Source organism: Meleagris gallopavo, chromosome 21, assembly GCF_000146605.3.
Source record: "Meleagris gallopavo isolate NT-WF06-2002-E0010 breed Aviagen turkey brand Nicholas breeding stock chromosome 21, Turkey_5.1, whole genome shotgun sequence".
NCBI lineage: Eukaryota > Metazoa > Chordata > Aves > Galliformes > Phasianidae > Meleagris > Meleagris gallopavo.
In genome coordinates this window covers 9,231,970-9,250,299 of record NC_015031.2, presented here as the reverse complement: position 1 = coordinate 9,250,299, position 18,330 = coordinate 9,231,970, and the positions used below count along the sequence as shown (strand labels likewise).

Here is an 18,330-nt window from a genome sequence, read left to right as displayed (position 1 = left end):
TATATATATATATATAAAAAAAAAAAGGTTACTGTCAGAATGAACCAGCCTGGAAAACGAGGCTCAAAGCTTTGAATGAAGCTATCACTTTACCTGCAACTGTTACAACCAGCTCCCGTGGCAGACCAAATATCTTGTTTTCCATGTCAAATACAATGAACACAGAGCTGGGTGCATCGTGGCGTACCAAGACCTATGGAAAGATATGAGAACTCAGTCTGTCTCAATGTTTACACATCTGGTAGGTGTCTAAAGAAAAAAAGACATCTGCTGCCCAGGGCAGAACCAGGCAGATACCAAAGATAAAGGCAGCGTAGGGAAAAACTGTTGCCCAGAAGAACTCTGCTGTGTTCAGAAATTCTTCTCCATTATCACAAGGCAGAAGACAACTACTGTAGCCAGAAGGTAAACACAGCCAACAAGATACAGCCCAGGTAAGAACAGTTAGGGATGGATGCCTTCATAAGAGAGCAAGGGAGGAGAACTCCAATAGATATTCACATACCTGCATATGCTTCTGTTGGTACCCGTCTGCTATAGCATTGATGTTATGCAAACCAGGAGCCAAAAGCACATGGAAATAGCCACCTTCTTTAGTACAAACCCTCAAACCTTCATTAAGAACAATGACAGCTTTAGAAATTGCCTTGCCACTCTTGTCTTGGACAAATCCATGGACTCCCTTGTGAACCTGAAACAAAACAAAGCATTTCAAATGCCTTATGTTCCAGTCCACGTGTAAGGCATATTTTTTAACTAAAACGGGATCTAGCTTCCCCTTAAAATACAGCATGTTCTTCAGCAACCTTAACCATCACCCCACCGTGGCATTCCCCTTTTCCCTTAAGAAATAAGGTTATATAATACTGCAAGGGCTGCTCAGCCCAGTAGAAAATAACACACCCATCCCAACACCTTCACTCCCAGCAAGGATTTCTGCCCCCAGACCACTGCTCACCTCCACAAGCATGCTAAGGAGAGACCTCCTGTGTTCTGCCCACAGGCCGGGGAGCTGCCCTGCACTGGGGAAGTAACAGCAGCTGGTATAAACAGTGATCTCAGGACAGTGACCAAACGTAACGCTGAAATCCTGAAACAAAACCACCACAGTTACAAGAGGCAGCATTTAAAAGGTTTCCCAGAGTGCAGCTGAAGATGGTTGAGGTTTTGCCCAAATTTAAAGACATATCTGCAAGGAAGGAAAGCGTTGTGATGAGATGAAGTACCTTCATACTTCCCAGGTGGCTGTGCCATTCAGAGCCACGGATCACACCCCCAGGAATATTCTCATCTGTGAGAGTAAGAACACAGCAATCAGACTGATCTGCTCCTAGCAGAACCCAGCACAAGTGGTCAGGGGTTTGAAGGATTGAACCAAACCTACCGGACTTATTTGGACAGCCTGGCTGGCCTAAATGCATCGACGGATGGTTGTTTGCATATACAGATGCCAAATGCTTCAGTGTTTCTTTGTTCTCCACTACAAACAGAAAGGTGAGACATTGGGAGTGCAGCTCCTATTGAGTGGGGGAAGATATTCTTATTCTAATCCCATGATCCTATGTAAAAGTCACACATTGCTTCAGGGGGATTTCAGATTTCTTCTTACATCGAGGGGTGGTGTATCACACACAGAGGAAAAACTGAAATATTGTTCTGAAAACAGAAACAGTAAATGTTCTGACTCCAAGCTGAATCCTGTCAGGGTGCTGAGCTTTGCTTTACAGACTGCCAGCAGTTCTCCAGAACCAAGGGGTTAAACCGAAAAGGAAGCTACAGCACACCATCAGCACAAAAACACCAAGAAAAGGACAAGCTCTTACACCGTGCAGCCACGTGACTAGCCAGAGTCTAACTGCACTGAAGACCCTGGAGGAGTCAGTCATACCTGTCTGCACTGGCTTATCATAGGGATAAGTGACAAGCAGAGATCCACCATCTAGAGCAACAGAGAGGCTGAAGTCTTGCTTCAATATCAAGTTCTCCATGGCTTTGGTTTCAGGCTCTTGTGTTCCTGAATACCTGGAGTAATTGCCTGTAAGTGAGAACAACAAATAGGAAAAGGGATTGATGATAGTTTTCTCTGCTATTTGAGAGGATTGCAGAAAAATGTTTCTTCTTTATGGCTGAAATTATCTGCCTGAAAATATATTTGCTAGATCTCAGCAAATTGCTTCTGAAAGATTAAGTAAAGCACCTCATCCACACTGCTCATGGGTGGAATTCATCTGCAAAGCTTAACAAACGTGACATATCAGTGTTTTCCCAATCTATTTACTTTTGTGATGCAGAGGGTGTTTCATGTGTGATTGCTTTCTTCATTGTCCCTGAACTGACACCTAAGAAAGCACTTGGGATGATTCCAGCCAAAGGCGGCCAGAGAAAACACTTCCTCTCCAGGAAAGGTGGGCACAGCACTGGTACAGAGCTGGATATACCAGGCAGTAAAGCATGAAAAAAGGAAACTGTTTCCAAGGAGCAAGAATAGAGAATGCTTTTCAGAAACGTAGCACTGAAAAAAAATCAATTAACAGGAAAAAATTCTGTATATCTCTAGATTGTTCCTAAAGAGCTCTGCTTTGTCTTCTCTTTCCACACAAAGGTCTGCAAATTACAATCTCTAAGGGGAATTCAAGTTTTGGACATTTCCCAGCAGCTGTGCTACCTCAGCTGGGAGGCAGGAGCACTGCCCTCTTTACAGGAAGACCCCACAGTCAGACAAGTACCTCCAACCCTAGAGAGGCCAACAGGAGACTTCTACTACAGCCTGCATTTCTATGGGACACCACACGTCAGTTTGCATCAGTTAGCTTTACCTGTGAAGTCTGTGTCCAGATCTCTGCCATGGGCATTAGTCTGGCCTATCTTGGAGGTGCAGCCCCTCTCCTGTGCTATCTCCCGTCCGTCTGGGTTCAGGGATGGCACAATCACAATCCGTGTTCGGTCAATCAGCTGAATAAAGCAGGAAGGAAACAACACATCAGTACAATTAATAGGGTTTGTTCTCTGTACATTTCTGTACATCTCCTCTGCCTCAATCTTTTCCTAGGAGTTCTCCAGAACTGCTTCCATTGATTTCATGAGTCACAGGTTCCCACCGGCCCCACAGATCTCCTAACATCCTCCCTGCATTCACGGGACCCACAGGCCAGAACAAGACAAGTCTCTCCTGACGAGTGCTGTCTTCTGAAGATACAACTGGCGGGTTCCAAGATGGTCCCTTGCAGCAGAGCTCCTCACCTTTGTAACAGCAGCGTTCTTCTTGTAGTTCATGCAAAGAAATTCTGCCAGTGTCAGGAGCAGCTCGGTACCAACAGGAGCATTCCCATGAATCCCAGCAACAAAGCGGATCTTGGGCTCCTCAGGCTCAGACTGGTTGGGCTTGTTGGAGATTTCAAGGGACCAAATCTGACGGAACTCAACGCTCTGACCCAGGCTGCCGAGAGAGAAGAAAGCAGAGTGTCAGCTCAGGAACAGAGCTTGGCCTTATGGAGAAACCCTGGTGTGGAAGGGAATGCTGCCTCCTTCCACAAGGAGGCTACTGAGACAAGTGACACAGAACACACAGCCGCATCACAAGCATCCAGGTAGAGATGCACAGAACACTCAATGCTCCATGCATTACATACAGCCTGCAACACCACGGTAAGCGTGGAAGGAATGGCTAAATGCCTCCATGTTTCTTCCAAAGTGGGTTTGTTTGCTTTGGACTTTTTTCTCCTCTCTAATCAGTGCAGGATACATCCAGAGATCAAACTAATTCATAAAGCACCAAGTTCAGAAGACAAAAGCAGGCCTATTTCCAGCAGTGCAGAACTTGTTGCTACAGTCGTGCCATTAAGTTAGCAAACCGAATGCAAGCAAAGCAGGGAACACAATCAGGGCTGATGTAACTGGAAGGACAATAGAGGCTACAGATCAGAACGGCAGCCTTGGCACCAGCACGGACAGCACATGAGCACACTGTGCCTGGTGACAACAAGTAACCGGGGCCCTGGGACAAAGAGGCCAGATTTGTGCCTTCTGAAGTTGACAGAGGGTAATAGCTACAGGTCACAAGGGAGAGCAGAGGACTACAAGGCAGCTCCTGCGGGAGGGCAGAGACCTTGGCTCAGGACATTACCTCAAATACATCTCACAATATTAAATTAAAATCTGAAAGCAGATAATTGAAAAAAATGCCATCAGATTTATGATCCTCATGGGTCCCTTCCAACCCAGAATACTCTACAATTCTAAGATTCCAAACCCGTATTTGTCCACTTGTACAGCTTAAATGTCAGGCAGGATTTGGAAAATAGAGGGAATAGAGTGTGTCTGCAGAAACCTGGCATCTCAATGCTGGGAATATCAGTGCAAGACACCCAGGGCAGCTAATTGCGCCCCAGGTTTCAGTCAGTAAAATGAGGTCTCAGGAAAAAGGACGTGGATGTGTCTGTGGGTCCCTGCAGCCAATGCTCTGCCACCGTGCCCTTACATCTGGGGCTCCTCTGAGCTCATGCACCACAGGGAAGGACAGGAACAAACTTCCCCCCCATCTCTGTATCGCATTCACAGCTCATCATTGCACTACTTCTCTGCCACAGGTTGCTGCTCATGGAGGAGCTGAGCACTGCTGCTTGGAGTTTTCACCTGGAGAGATTTGTGATGAGTGGGTAGTTCAGGTAGAGGCCTCGGAGGAACTCGGAGAGGTCCTTGTAAGGGCGGTACCGATAAGGAGAGACTTTCCCCGAGGAGGAAAGCAGGAGCCGTTCCACACCATTCTCAGCAGAGAGATCCTTGATCAGAGTCTCAAACTCCTTCTCGTTGGGGTCGCTGGTGTCTGGGGTATTCAGGACTGGCACGTTCCCCTCCTCCACTTTGGCATCTGTCCGTTTAAGAGTGAAGTTGACTTGCACCGCACCTTCGCTGTCAACTGCCACCATCTTAGTGACAGGATTGTACCTGCCCAGGAAAGAGAAGGGACAAGAAAACATCAGGGGTTGAGGCCTCGCACACTGAGCCATTCCCCCTCCTGCCCAGATACTCAGCACAAGACTGCTGCTGCACTCCAGCCAAAGGAAGCAAGAGGCACAAATACAAACAGCAAAAAAACTCTTCAAAAGAGGCATGGGAACGGCAGGGCAGGGAGCAGCTCAGGACCCAGCACAGCTTTGAGCTGCTTCTGGCACAGGTGTTGCAGGGTTACGTGGCAGGCAGGTAGGATGACAGGTCAGCAAGCTTTAACCCACAGAACAACAAGGTTTTGGCAGCCGTTGAAGTCATTTCTGCGAGCAGCTGCCTGCGTGAGAATTTCCCCTAAAAACACCCAGTTTTCAACTGCTTCTCCACACCACTTCCAAACGGGGGAAGATTTGGACTCTACACCGTCACCAAAGGAACAGTCCTGAGATCAGGGTAGCACAGCTTTGTCAGCTTTTGACTAAGAAGCCAGGAGAGCGCTGTGGTAATTGTGCAGCGCCCATCCCGTGCGCCACAGCTCACTCACCCTCGTGCAGATGCTGTGATTTTGTATGTCCCCTGCACCAAGAGGCGCCAGTAGTCTCCATCCTTGTAGGTGGTCACTGGGTGGTTGATCTCAGCGACGCTGATGGTGGCATTGAGAATGCCCCTTCCATCCGTGGCATCCAGCACGAAGCCCCAGACCCCACGGTGAACCTGGAACAGATCCGGAGAGCCCCACTCAGCTCCAGCCCTCCAACACACAGCACTGTGGGAGTGCTGACATGCAGAGCTCCCAGCGCTCCTGGAGGAGCAACACGTTCCAGAAGGGTTCAGGTGAAGCTGGCGTGGACGAAGGTCACACGAGCACAATGAATGGGCAATTGTTTGGCTCACGATGCCATGACGGTACGCTCTGCCCCACACCTTTGTTTGCATGCCCCAGCTGCACCGTGCTGCCAGCAGCCGTGAGCCAGATGGAAACAGCACAGAAGGGACCTGTAGCCAAGGGAAAACTGAGCTGGGAAATCAAATGCCCCCACCCGCATCATCTGGCTGCTATTTCCATACAGATTTTTGGCATGTTAAGGAGGGGAGAAGAGAAAAATCAATGCATGTTCAGATGGAAGGATCGCTGCGGAGCAGGGACCTGGACTGGGCAGGAAGCAGCACTCACTGCAGTGTGCAGATCAGCCTGTTTGTCCAGCACCTCTAATCCAGGCCGAAGAGGCAGCTCTCACCATCTTTTGGAATCAAAGTGTCTCACCTGTTTCATGAACTGCAGGAGGGACCTGCGGTTCTGCTCCCAGTACTTTGGGAGCTCCTCTGCGTTTGGGTATTTCACACAGCCCAACTCAATGGTCACTTCAAAGCAGTTTGTGTTTAAGTAATTCCAGTCTTGCATCCCACCTACAACAGGAATGTAAAAGAACTTTTGATATGACCTCCTGAAGGAAGCAGTAACATAGCTCAAAGAAAAAAGATTTAAAAAATCATATACTAGAGAAAGATTAAATTTTAACTACTACATACAATTAATACCAAAGTGAAAAGGCTTTTAACATGGGGCAAGATTCAATCTTCAGGGGGTTGTCAACACTGCAGACAACCACCCTCCTTGTAAATGCCTTTCATGTCCATTATACTGCTGGTAACCAGAAACACCACATCATAAATTCCTCCCCTCCGGAATGACTTAACCCGGGTACATTACTGAAGAGGTTACAAAAGAAACCTAAGTCCCAGGAATCTGGGTTGAGAGATGCAAAGTCTGTGACTGATCAGACTAAATTCTTTCAGCTGCACACGCGTTAACTTGGAAAGAAACACTGCAAGAGACTTCAGGATGACTTCACCTGGAACATTGTACCACTGGGCCCCATTTGTGATGCCATGTGGGAAGTACTCGTTGGGGTACATATCCTTACATGGGCTTCCCTGATACATCTTTTTATTTTCCTGAAAAACAAGATGCAACATGTGAAGCTGAGTCTGCTCTCTACAGCCAATGGCTCTTCTGTTCTAACAGACTGGCTCCCCTACCACACACTCAGAGAGCTCATGATAGCATCAGAAACGATTCTGGCAGATGGGATTTCCCATTTCAGAGCTTTACCTTGGAGTAAGAAAGTGCCAGTTGCTGAAACACAGCATCGTCTGGGGATTTGCTGTATATGGCCATTCCTTGTTCATCATCATCATAGGGGTAATTAACCACCAGAGAACCTGCAGGGGAAATGAGATTCAACTCAGACTTGCATGCTTTTCAATGGAGTCCTTGGCCTAACAGAAGCAGCTTTTCTTTTACTTTGAGAGTGTCAGGACCAAGCTCTCAAGTCTTGGCTATAAATGTAGCATTAGGCACAGTGAACAGAAGAGACAGCAAAAGCACAGGAAAAGATGAGACAATAAGGAAGGCAAACCCCAACCACGACACGTCAAAGCTGTGCCCTTACATTCTGGAGGGATGGGCACAGCCTGCTAATAATCACTTTCCCAGAGGAGCAAACACAAAGGAAATTTCCTAAAACACTCCTGGAGCTTACTGCAAGGACAGGCAGACTATGACAGCTCTGGCTGGCTGAAACTTTCCCTAAGCAAGCTGTGTTAATGGCACTGTGGGACACAGTGCTGCTGCTGGAGAACAGCCAGCTCCCTCTCACCCACACACTGTACTTCTGCACTACAGAATTAAACATGCTAGCACAGAGCAACACCTGCAGGTCACCACAGCTCCAAGCCAGCAGACAAAGTGTCTAGGGAATAAGCTGTAATGCAAAGACTTCATTTAGATCACTCTCAAAAGATAATTAAATTGCAGCAAATTTCATCGTTCTGCCGTGCAATTTGAGGCAGGGAACCCTCAGGATTACATCGTTTTCCCCTCAGTTTATAAATACTATGAAGCCTCTCACAGCCATGGCACTGCCACATTCACAGCAGCAGCCACTGAGCAGCTGCTGACAGGGGAGTCCATCCCAACTGCCCCATCACTCCACAGGCAACATGCCAGCTGCTGTCCTGTGCATGTGCTCCCTTCAGAAAAATGGCTGTGCTCCTTCCAGCAGCCTCTTCAACTGCCTATAAGTGTGCTTGGGGGACATGGCTTTCAGCTTCTGATCCACCTTCCAGAAGCACAACCTCCAGCCAAGTAACAGTAGATTTGGTTTCCCCTTTTTCTACAGGCACCACCCCCAGTACAGGAACCCGGCTGCTTTTGCTCCTGCTGTTTCACAGCACTGTTCCTCAGTCCATGCCATAAACACAGCAGAGATATTCCTGCATACTCCATCCTCAAACCTCAGTGGTGAGAAAGGAGCCTGGTGTAGCTGATGTACCTCCATGCAGGTTTGCTGAAAGCACAAATGGGTAAGACTTCAGCCAGCTCATGACAGCCAGAGTTTCAGGCTGTGGAGGGTCTGCCACCTGGAAGAACTGATCTGGGAAGTTCCGGTTCAGGTCGTAGTTGTTGCTGTTGTTTCTGCCAACGGTTCCTCCCCTATCTCCTGAAAAATAAACACAGATTCAGGTTTGAACCCTATGCAATTTCCCATTTTGCTGTGGAGGCCGTGTCCTCTTGAATCTCAGACCTTCTCAAACCAGCTGGACAAGTTCTGTGTTAAACACAAGCAGAGCTCTACTTCCAGAAAATTGTTCTGGACAAGCTTTGTTGGGCCAATCTGCAAAAGCCACGCAGTTTGAAGGACTTCCCTGAATGTTTTTGCCAATTTCAACACCACAATAAAAGCCTATATTACCCTTGGACTAGTGCTCTGCAGACTGCCTGGCTCCCACATCACATGTTACTAAAAGCATGGACCAAAGCATAGCAAGTATGAGCTGTGTAAAAGGAATGTCTTTTTTTGTTTTTAAATAAGCCTTGGGATAGCCACAAACCATAAGGGGACCCAAACAGGGGCAGCACTGCCGAAGCATAAGAGCTCTTTCCAACCACTTCAGGCATCAGTCAGCCACCCACTTCCTGCAGTGGTGGGTCCACCCACTCATTCCACTACACACAACAGTCCCTTCCCATCCCCCCTGCGCTGACAGCACTTCAGCCCCAACAGAATGCTTCCAGACTTCCCAGAGGTATGGCAAACCACAGGTCTCATTCTCAGAGCTAGAAATCCCGCAGGGGTTTCAGCACGGGCAGCATTACCTTCCTGGGACTTCTCATAGCCATCTGGGTTCATGGATGGCATGATGTGGATCCGTGTGCTCCGGACCAAGTCAGTCACCTCAGGATCGGTGCCGAAGTTCTTGCAGAGGTACTCGATGAGGTTCAGCAGCAGCTCTCGCCCCACAACTTCATTCCCGTGCATGTTACCAATATACTTGAACTCTGGCTCACCTGCAAACACACAGCCATGCCAAAGAGATAATTATGACTGCTACATTAAAGCTTGGAGACATCTCACCACCGTGAGCACTGCACTCAGACCTTTCTCCAGGCCAGAGGGCATTTACCTACTATGTATCCTTCTGCTCTCACAACACCAAGAGGATGAATATTAGTGCAAGGAGGGTGCTTGGTCTTTCTGACCCCAGAGTCCCACCCACTCAGGTAAATTTCCCTAGGAATGCTCTTTAACTCACCCAAGCATCATCCACTGCACCTTGTCTTTCTAAAGGGGAAGAGCTCAGCCTCTCATCAGATGCAAGCTCTACATTTCCTTTTCGCTCAGCCCATAGCCTCCCAAAGCTAAAGGTCTACCACTCGCATCTGTGTTTGGCTAGAAAGACTCTCCCACATTACCTGCTTCGTGGACACCAGGGTTGTCTGAGATCTCCATCACATAGAGCTCCCGCAGCTCCACCGACTTGCCTGCGGAGTACAGCCGGGTGATGTTGGGGTACTCGTTGGCGTAGCGCCGCAGGAAGATCTCCATATCTGAGAAGTGGTGGTGGCGGAAGTCCACAGGTTGGATGGGCTGACGGAGAGAGGTTGGGCTCGGGGCTTCAGCCTGCACCACGGTGGAGGCAATGGTAGAAGCAGGAGCAAGTGTTGCTGTGAGCTGTGTGAGGTTGGGAGCTGGTGCCATCACAGTCGGTTGCAAGAAGAAATCCACTTCTGTTGCATCTCCCTCCTTCACCTCAATGTTTTCTCTGGTCAGTGGTGTGTAACTGTAAGAAGAAAATAAAAAAAAGAGCAGGCTTCAGCAAGGTGGCTCTGCAGAACAGAGGCCAAAACCTTTGCACGTTTTCCCATCCTCCTCCTCCCAGTCTGAGCACATTCAGATGTTAACAACTATGTGAGAGATCCACCAGCAAAACAAGCTGATGGGGCTCATCCTCCTGCCTTCAAATCCAACCATGCTGCTGCCCTTTGCTGTGTCAGAGGCATGAGTTCCTGTTTATGGACTCTCCAGGGAAGAAGCCACAGGTGCAGCACAGGACTAGCCAGCAGTAAGCAACACATTTACCCCCCAAATGTGAGGCAAAACCTGACTGGGATGACCTACTGCACTTTCTCCTTTTGCCCATAAGTAAGATGGAGGTTGATACAAGCAAATGAAGGAGGAAGAAGTGCTGTGCAACCAGCAGCTCCCCACCACAGCAGGGCACGGGTGAACAAACACAGCTGCAGCTCTAATCCATTGCAGGAGACCTTTCCTGCTGCAGTTTCCAGCCAAGCCCCTTAAATACACAACATGCTCAGGGGGAAGAAATCAAGTAAAGTAACACAAGCAGTAGGCAGCACCATGGAGACATTACCCCATCACAACGGCGGTCACGTTGTAGGTCCCAGGCACCAGCAGCCGGTGGTAGTCGCCGTATTTGCCTGCTGTGATGTTATGAGCAATGCCAGCAACAACAATGGTTGCGTTCTCCAAGCCAGCCTTGGTGACTGCATCCCTGACAAAACCTTTCACTCCAATGTGGACCTGAGGAAAACAACATAAGGCTCTGGCTGAAGATGGGTAACAGCAGGTCAACAGCGTCCTCACCAGCGACACCATCCCCTGCTGTCCCCACGTGCACAGAGCAGGACAGCTGCCAGGCAAAGACAAACAAGGGGCCATGATTTAGACAGTGCTTGGCCTGGGAGCAAGGACAGGAAATTCAGCATGCAGCAGCTTCTCAAAACTGATCCTCCCTAGCTAATCCTCCCATTTGTCAACGTGGGCACGCAACATAATGAACAGAGCAGGGTTACAGGCCATATCGAGGGACAGAACACAGCTGCTCCCTCCTCAAGCTAAACTCTCCCCTACTCAGCACATAAGTGGGTAGTGAGATCTGCAACTCACAGTCCTGCGTAACACTGTACCCCACGAGGCCTCTCGGAGGAGCTCACTATCACTGAGGATGTGGAACTGTGGCAGAACCACAGAGATGCACAGAAACTTTGTAGTCCCCAACCTCTGCGCAGCCTCTGCAGCAGCTGTGTTACCACATGCAGCCCACGAGAGCAGCTGATGCAGTGCTCCCAGCCCAGCAGGGGCACAGGAGTTTCTCAGGTGTTGTCCCCACGCCCCACACCAGCTCACGCTACCTTCTCAATGAAAGAAAGGAGGGATTCACGATTGTTCTCCCACTCTTGCTGGAGCTCAGAGGTCAGTGGGTATTTGCAGCAGGACAGCTCCAGCGTGATCTCAAAGCAGTCGGCCCACACGTAGTTGTAATCCTGCATCCCACCTGAGAAAACAAGGCAGAGATGTGTCACGAGAACAATACACGGACATCCCTCCACAGGATGCACACTCCTCTCCGTCCTTCAGCCCCCTGTGGCATCTCACCAGGATGAACCTCAGCAGAAAAGTCAGATGGGATCACTGTGAAAGCCTGTGCTGCGGGAGACAGAGCTCTCCTCTCCCAGTAACAAGCACACAGGGCATTAAGCTGCAGGCAGTCCCTTCGGCCTTGCTGCTCTGTCAGCTGAACTCACAGCACTTGGCAGCACCTCTGGGTTCATATCACTGGGAAGCTCTCTGCCAGATGCTCCAGAGCCCAGCATGGCAGGCACACAGAGCTGGAATGCTGCTGCTGCAATCCTTCACTGCGTGTTGCAAGCTAGCCTCAGACCTGTAAGGCCTGCCTGTAGGAGAAGTAGTTTCATCCAAAACAAGCTTCAGGCTTGACACAAAAAAATGCACCAGAGTGCCAACCTGGGGAAGTTCAACAGTTTGGTGTGAAACCAACCAGCTCATGAGCACCAGAAAACAGGAGCGCGCAAGAGCTGTTTCCCAGCATCAAGCTTATCTGTTCATTCTTTCCTTTCAGACAAACCACAGGCACTGCTACGAGTGAAAAAAGTCACCTTGTTCTAGCAAGCAGCCCGATCCCATCTGCTGAAGTTAAGATGAACCTTCAACATGCAAATCTGTTTCTCAAACAGGAACGAATGATGCGCCAGTGAGACGTGAGGCTGCTGGGTACCATCTCATGGTCCAGAGCTCAGGGCTGTAAACACAACGCTCTGAACACTCATGGGAGCTTTCAGTAGTAAGCAGCATGACCCCAAACACCACAAGCCTGTCAAACAGCAGGATCCCAGCAGGTAAGTCTAAGAAATACGTGCTGGATGACTAACTAACTGGAAAGGATGGTAGCCACAGTGCAAAGACACAGCCTGGCATTGGCAGAGGCTGTGACAAGGCATCAGCACTGCTCCCCCAAGCACAGCAGTCTTCCAGTGAGCATGGCAGCTGTGAGCACTCACTGTCCAAACCAGGGACTGCTGTCCTGAATCCAAGAACCCCATGGCAGCCTGGTGAAACAGACGTACTGACAGCACAGACCTCGGGAAGACAGGAGGGATGGGGCTGGATCAGAGATGTCCCAGTTCCTTCTGGTTCTCCTAGGAGCCTGCTACCAAGGGAACAGGCAGCCTTCGTAGCAAATCAAATGGCACTTCCCACTAGACAGAGAGCACTGCAGCTCATACACAGACTGAGATTAAAACAGGAAAGAGGTTTTTCTGGCCCAAAAAAGTGTTTGAGGGCCTAAAAAAAAACCAACCAAACAAAAAAAAACAACCGACCTGTAAAGCTCAGCTCAGGAGGTTGGAGGTGCCAGGCCTGTAACTCTGGTTTTACACAGCTCCTGTTACCAGGCTCAGAAAAGCAGCCCACAGCAGGATGTAAACTCTGTGCAGAGCAGAACAATTTGCCAGCCTGGAACCATCTGTTCATAGCGGGATACTAATGCATTTGAAAACATCCATACGTAAACCAGAGCCATTATGAAGCATATTTAGTGCTTCATCTGCCATTCAAGCAAATTTAGGACAGATGCTCACCCATAATAGAGCAGTAACGGACTAAATTGGAGCGTGGTACATCAATTTTGGTGAGAATCTCTTCAAGAAATAGTCCACTGCACGCTTGAAAATTTGGATTGTATGTGCTGAACATATTTGGCTTTCTCACAGACCCATTGCAGAGCAGGACAGCTATTTTTACAGCATGTGGCATCGCATATTTTTCCATATACCATCTGCACGGCCCCTCAGGAGTAGGCAGGAGATGTGCAGGTGTACAGACCTGTACCAGAATGGCTGGAGCTGAGCCCTTGCTTTCCAACGCAGCAGAACCTCCCCCCACTCTGTCCCATCCCCTGAGCATCGGGGCTGCCCTTCAGGCAGCAGGCTCAGACCTCTCGCAGCACAGGAGCCCAACAGCATGCTGCTGCTCCCTGCCAAGCTCCACAGCAGGCAGGCAGGCGGCAGAATGCAGCACTCGAGTCATGCCCGGAGCTTCCAATGCCATAAATGCACCAGATACCAGAGAAGCCTTTTAGGCCAGCTTGGAAAGACTCAATTTTCAAACTGCGTGATGAAGAAAGCTCTCTAATTCCAGCTCTCAGCAGAGCAGACATTAGGAGATGGAGACCTGCAGCTCAGTCACAGCAGAGAAAGGTTCCTGTCTGCTCTGCAGGGAGAGCAGATGGCACAAGGCAAGAGACGTGATTAAATACACTGCACAAGTTGCTTCCTCTGTGGACAGGGCTGATTGCCTCACAGCGTGAGACCAGCAGCAGCCCCAAAAAGGCAGAGGAATGTTTTGGTCCATTAGTCTGCAGTCATTAAAACACAGAGGAGGTGAGGTTCCAGCCTGCAGCTCCAGCAGCTCACAATCCAGCCCAGAGCAGTGCACCCTGCAGCCTTCCAGGCCCTGAGGAGCAGAGCAGCACCTTCACATGCACTGCACTGCTCACATTAGGTGTGAAAAAAGGCATCACAGCCTCTAATATCACACCTCTAACAAACAGGCCAACAGTTTTCTCAAGGAAAAAAAAAAAAAAAATTACATTAAAGAATCGTATGTAAACACGACAGCTAACTGTATAAGCCAGGAAGCCATGGGTGAAACCTTCCAACTGTGCAGTTGCCTTTGGACATGCCCAGGAAGCAGAGGTCACAGCATGGATCTGACAAGCAGCTGCTGCTCTCAGGGGCTCCTTTCAACTGCTCCGAGTTCAATGTCACCACAAGCTGCTCAGAAGTTGGCAAACACACACCTAACCCCCACCAAACCCCTCCCTGCCCCAACACCTGTAGGCACCTCCAGCACCTTCACAGCACAGATTGAAAGCAGTGAGGAAAGCATCTTTTACACAGAAGCTACAAATAAAGAAAAAGCCGCTCGAGGCAGCCCATAAAACACCCCAATCAATGTCACAATTAATTCCATTTCTGAGTCAGGGCCTTTCCCACCTAAAGGCAAACACATCCACCCTACAGACAAAAGTTCCTTATGTTCATGGACTCTCCAGGACAGCTGCCCTTCTCGACTCAGACTGCACTAAGCCGCATCATGAAACAGCCCAAATTTCCAATCATTTTCTTGATCTGAACTGGTCATTCAGTAGTTAAAAGCCCTAGAGGTTACAAGGGAAGGAAGACTAAGCACATGTACAGCAGAGATAGCCCAAGCAGTGCCAGACACGCTTATCTATAGCAGCTGGAACGCAGCAGCCACATTGAGCTGCATGGCAAGGAGCCATACTCTGCTCACGCTTGACCTTAAGAATTACTCGGATGGTTTGCACTTGCCACCTTAGCTTGATACACATAAGAGGATACTGAAAACAAAGTTAATGGGGTCTGGCACCAGCGTAAGCCCAACTGGTAGCTCCAGGACAAAGAATCCCACAGCAATCGCCTTTCCAGCATGTTTGATTTCACACAATAAAACGTGGCAGGAAAATTTCCACCTGTTGAAACATTTTGTTCTCAATTCTTTGTTTTTCCTGGCTTGAGTTCACTTGGAGGCTGCAGCCTTTCCCAGCACAACCTGCTATGCAGGCCACGAGCACTTGCTCTGCACCTCAGGCATGTCATATGCTTCTCACAGAGCTCAGCCCAGCCAGGGAGCTCCCATCCTCCTTCCCCCATGCATTCCAGTTCTGCAGTTACTGAGAAAAGCCTCTTGGTCTGAGTATAGCAGCATACCACTGACTCCATCCACCTGAAATACTGAAAATCAGCATTAACACCCAAAACCACAAAGCAATACTGAAACTTGACACAACTTCAAACTGTGCAGGCTGCCCCCCGTGTTATCTGTTAGCTCATCTGCACTCTTCCCTCAATGGTGAGTTACACATCGGTGTGCGATGTGCTCCAAGGGCTGCCACTGCCCTCCTGATCAGCTTGGCTGAGATGGCACAGGTGCCAGCCTCGCAGCACTTCATTCTGAGCCGGTGTTGTTAGCACACTGCCTACAATCACTGCCTGCAGCCATCAGCACAGAGCCCGAGGTTGTGGCTTGTCACAGCTCAAGGGTTTGTTTCCGCAGAGGCTGAAAGTTGGAGGCTATTAAGTTATAAACCACAATGCTGCGGTCTAGCTCACACCTTGCCATTTCCTACATGAAGAAAGCATGCAAACCCCAGCTTCAATAGCGTCCAACACAAAGGCAGCCCAAAAGGTTCACACCTGTGCAACAGCTGCTAGCAAGCCTCCTACAGGCTGGCTGGCACTGGTGGGGCATTCACTGTCCCAGCAGGAGGATGAAGTTAACACTGTGGTGAGAAGCATTTCTTGCTCCAGGAGCAGGGAAACTGAAAGTTCAAAGCAGCCTCCCTCCATAGCACACCCAGCCCAGTTCAGGAAGAAGCCAAAAGCCCTGGAGCTGCAGCAAAGAAACCTACTGATCTCAACGGTTGCTGATAACAACCACCACCAGAACAAGGCAGCACAGATCATCCAGGATATCCTGTTCCGTCACGAGCAGATGTACGAGATTACACAAACCTTCCTTGTGCTGAACCTTCTGCTTTCCAGAGTGAACCTTGAGGCCAGTAAACACCAGTGCTGTGCTCGGCAGGGTGGAGGAGAGGAGACGGCTGTTAGCAAACATGGCAGAGCCGCATCTTGTTTGAACACCGCAGCTTATCAGAACAGTGAAATCTTCAGGAATGATCCATCCAACCGCTGAAATAAGGACTTCCTTCTCCAGCACGGCGGTGATGTAATCAGGTCTAATAATGGATCACCCTCCTCTCTTCCCCAGAAACGTGGACATCAGGTTAGCACATGATTCAGCTCTGAAATCCGTGTTTTGGAAAGACACTGTATGTTCAGAATTTGTTAAGCTGTAAGCTATTTGGGGTCCACTATGCCTGATTTCATTGCACCCCTGCCTTCTGCATCAGCCCTAGTGCGAGGGAAAGCAGAGCAGTCCAAACACAGCAAAGCAGTGTAACTTCTTCAGACCAGTTCTGCCAGATTGGTGCTTTGTCCTCACCACAGAAGTCACCGTGCTGTCTGGTAAGCCTGTGGTTGTACAACTTCCGCAGACGGGGTGTGGAAATGGTGTAATTCTTTCTAAGGGCACAGTCAAGATTTCTCTTCCCGCTACTCACAGGCTCCTTTCCACAAGAGCACCTCATCACAAACAGACATTTAAGTCTCAGCAGCAGCAGAAGTGATGCACACAGCACAGCCCACTGCGTGGCCAAACCACCCCACCTCAGGGAGAGCAGCTAGCTGAACTCACACTGTGCACTTACATCATTCTACACCTTTATACCTGGCCACCTTATAACCATTTACCTACAAACCTCTAAACTTGTAGGTTTAGAGGTTTAAAAACCCTCGCAGAATACTGGCACTGGTTTCAGATCAATGCTGCTTGTGTCTTCAGTACATTAACACAAGTTCACCTTCCTGTACCATCATTAAAACTTGGTAACTGTCTCAAGATCTTACAATAGTCCCTTTGGCAGATGAAGCCACCTGTGTGCAGGATGACCCTCTGGCAACTTAATGAGGGCAGAAAAGCCCTCCAGTGTGCTGTGAGCTGTTCCTTACAAGACCCTCCCAAGCTGAGATTCACCAAGCACTAGCCAGTGTAACCATGAAACCATTTCAAGCTGCTAGAACACATCCCAAGCTAAAAACATCGCCTCACCTACCATCCTTCCCTTGGTGGTCATCACTACTACTTCTTAGCAGGACCAAGAAATCATTTCCATGCACCATCATGTGACCCAAAGTAGCAGCGAGAGTGGCTCAGCAGCACAGCTTACCTTCCACATCATACCACTGGGCACCATTGGTGATGCCCTCTGGGAAGGTCTCTCCTTCCTCACCAGGGCAATTTGGCTTGCCAGTCCTCATTATGGGGTGATGTGATGCATAAGCTTTTGCCAAATATTTGAACACTTCATCATCAGCTGATTTACTGTAGACTCCTGTAGGCTTATGTGTGGGCGAGTCATCATAGGGATAGCTTGCAACCACTGAGCCACCGTGCAGGTTGCCAGAGAGCAGAAACCTGGAGTTGGGAAGGAGAAGGAAAGAATTAAGAGTCACGTCAGAACGCTGTGAATAAGAAGCCAACAACAGCCACCTCCACCAGAAAGAGAATTGAAGTTCAGCACGTTGTTGTTTCCGAGCAGAGATAACATGACCAATACCTCCATCCTTGCTTCAGACAGCACACGTGAATTGGGTTATACCCACTATCTATTTCTTTTTGTTTGCTTTATTATTTAAGTCAAGCAGTTCTGTTTACCCGTTGCCTCCTGTACCAGCACTACGTTGGTGCAGCGAGCGCAGCAGCCCCAGCTGGTGCACAAAGGATGGCATTCTTTCTATTCCAGCCTGGTCTAAATGAAGATCTCACCTCACCTTTGCAAAACCATTAAGTTAATAAACGGAAACAAAAAGTCATTTCCAAAATGATATAAAGAACACGCAAAGGTTTCTCTTGCAGCTCAATTTGAACTGCACCAAACCAGGAGTGCTCCTGGATAACCGAGCCGTCTGAGCAGGACACACCAGTTACGGCGCAGCCTGCAGGGCCTCCCCAAGCACGGCTCCCGACAGGCAGCCACACAGAGCGTTAACAAGGAGAGCCCTCGAACTAAACCTCGCTCCCCAAAGCTGAACGGGAGAGAGCGGAGAGCGGCCCGCGCCGCAGAGGCGGGCAGCGC

The 18,330-nt window shown here is 49.1% G+C and overlaps 1 protein-coding gene across 1 annotated transcript in view; it reads right to left on the bottom strand.

Annotated features, from left to right (window-relative positions):
- Positions 1 to 34: 34 nt before the first annotated feature.
- CPD (carboxypeptidase D) overlaps positions 35 to 18,330 on the bottom strand; it is a gene marked incomplete at its 5' end in the record, with an annotated part of 20,093 nt that continues 1,797 nt past the window's right edge. The window contains 19 exons of the mRNA XM_031556496.1: positions 35 to 193; positions 506 to 691; positions 959 to 1,090; positions 1,227 to 1,291; positions 1,385 to 1,480; positions 1,889 to 2,035; positions 2,817 to 2,952; positions 3,241 to 3,436; positions 4,633 to 4,944; positions 5,489 to 5,658; positions 6,209 to 6,351; positions 6,798 to 6,900; positions 7,058 to 7,167; positions 8,280 to 8,447; positions 9,104 to 9,295; positions 9,701 to 10,068; positions 10,660 to 10,829; positions 11,441 to 11,583; positions 17,422 to 17,824. Coding sequence (XP_031412356.1) covers positions 35 to 193; positions 506 to 691; positions 959 to 1,090; positions 1,227 to 1,291; positions 1,385 to 1,480; positions 1,889 to 2,035; positions 2,817 to 2,952; positions 3,241 to 3,436; positions 4,633 to 4,944; positions 5,489 to 5,658; positions 6,209 to 6,351; positions 6,798 to 6,900; positions 7,058 to 7,167; positions 8,280 to 8,447; positions 9,104 to 9,295; positions 9,701 to 10,068; positions 10,660 to 10,829; positions 11,441 to 11,583; positions 17,422 to 17,824 — 3,399 coding nt within the window. The remainder of the gene's footprint in view (positions 194 to 505; positions 692 to 958; positions 1,091 to 1,226; positions 1,292 to 1,384; positions 1,481 to 1,888; positions 2,036 to 2,816; positions 2,953 to 3,240; positions 3,437 to 4,632; positions 4,945 to 5,488; positions 5,659 to 6,208; positions 6,352 to 6,797; positions 6,901 to 7,057; positions 7,168 to 8,279; positions 8,448 to 9,103; positions 9,296 to 9,700; positions 10,069 to 10,659; positions 10,830 to 11,440; positions 11,584 to 17,421; positions 17,825 to 18,330) is intronic.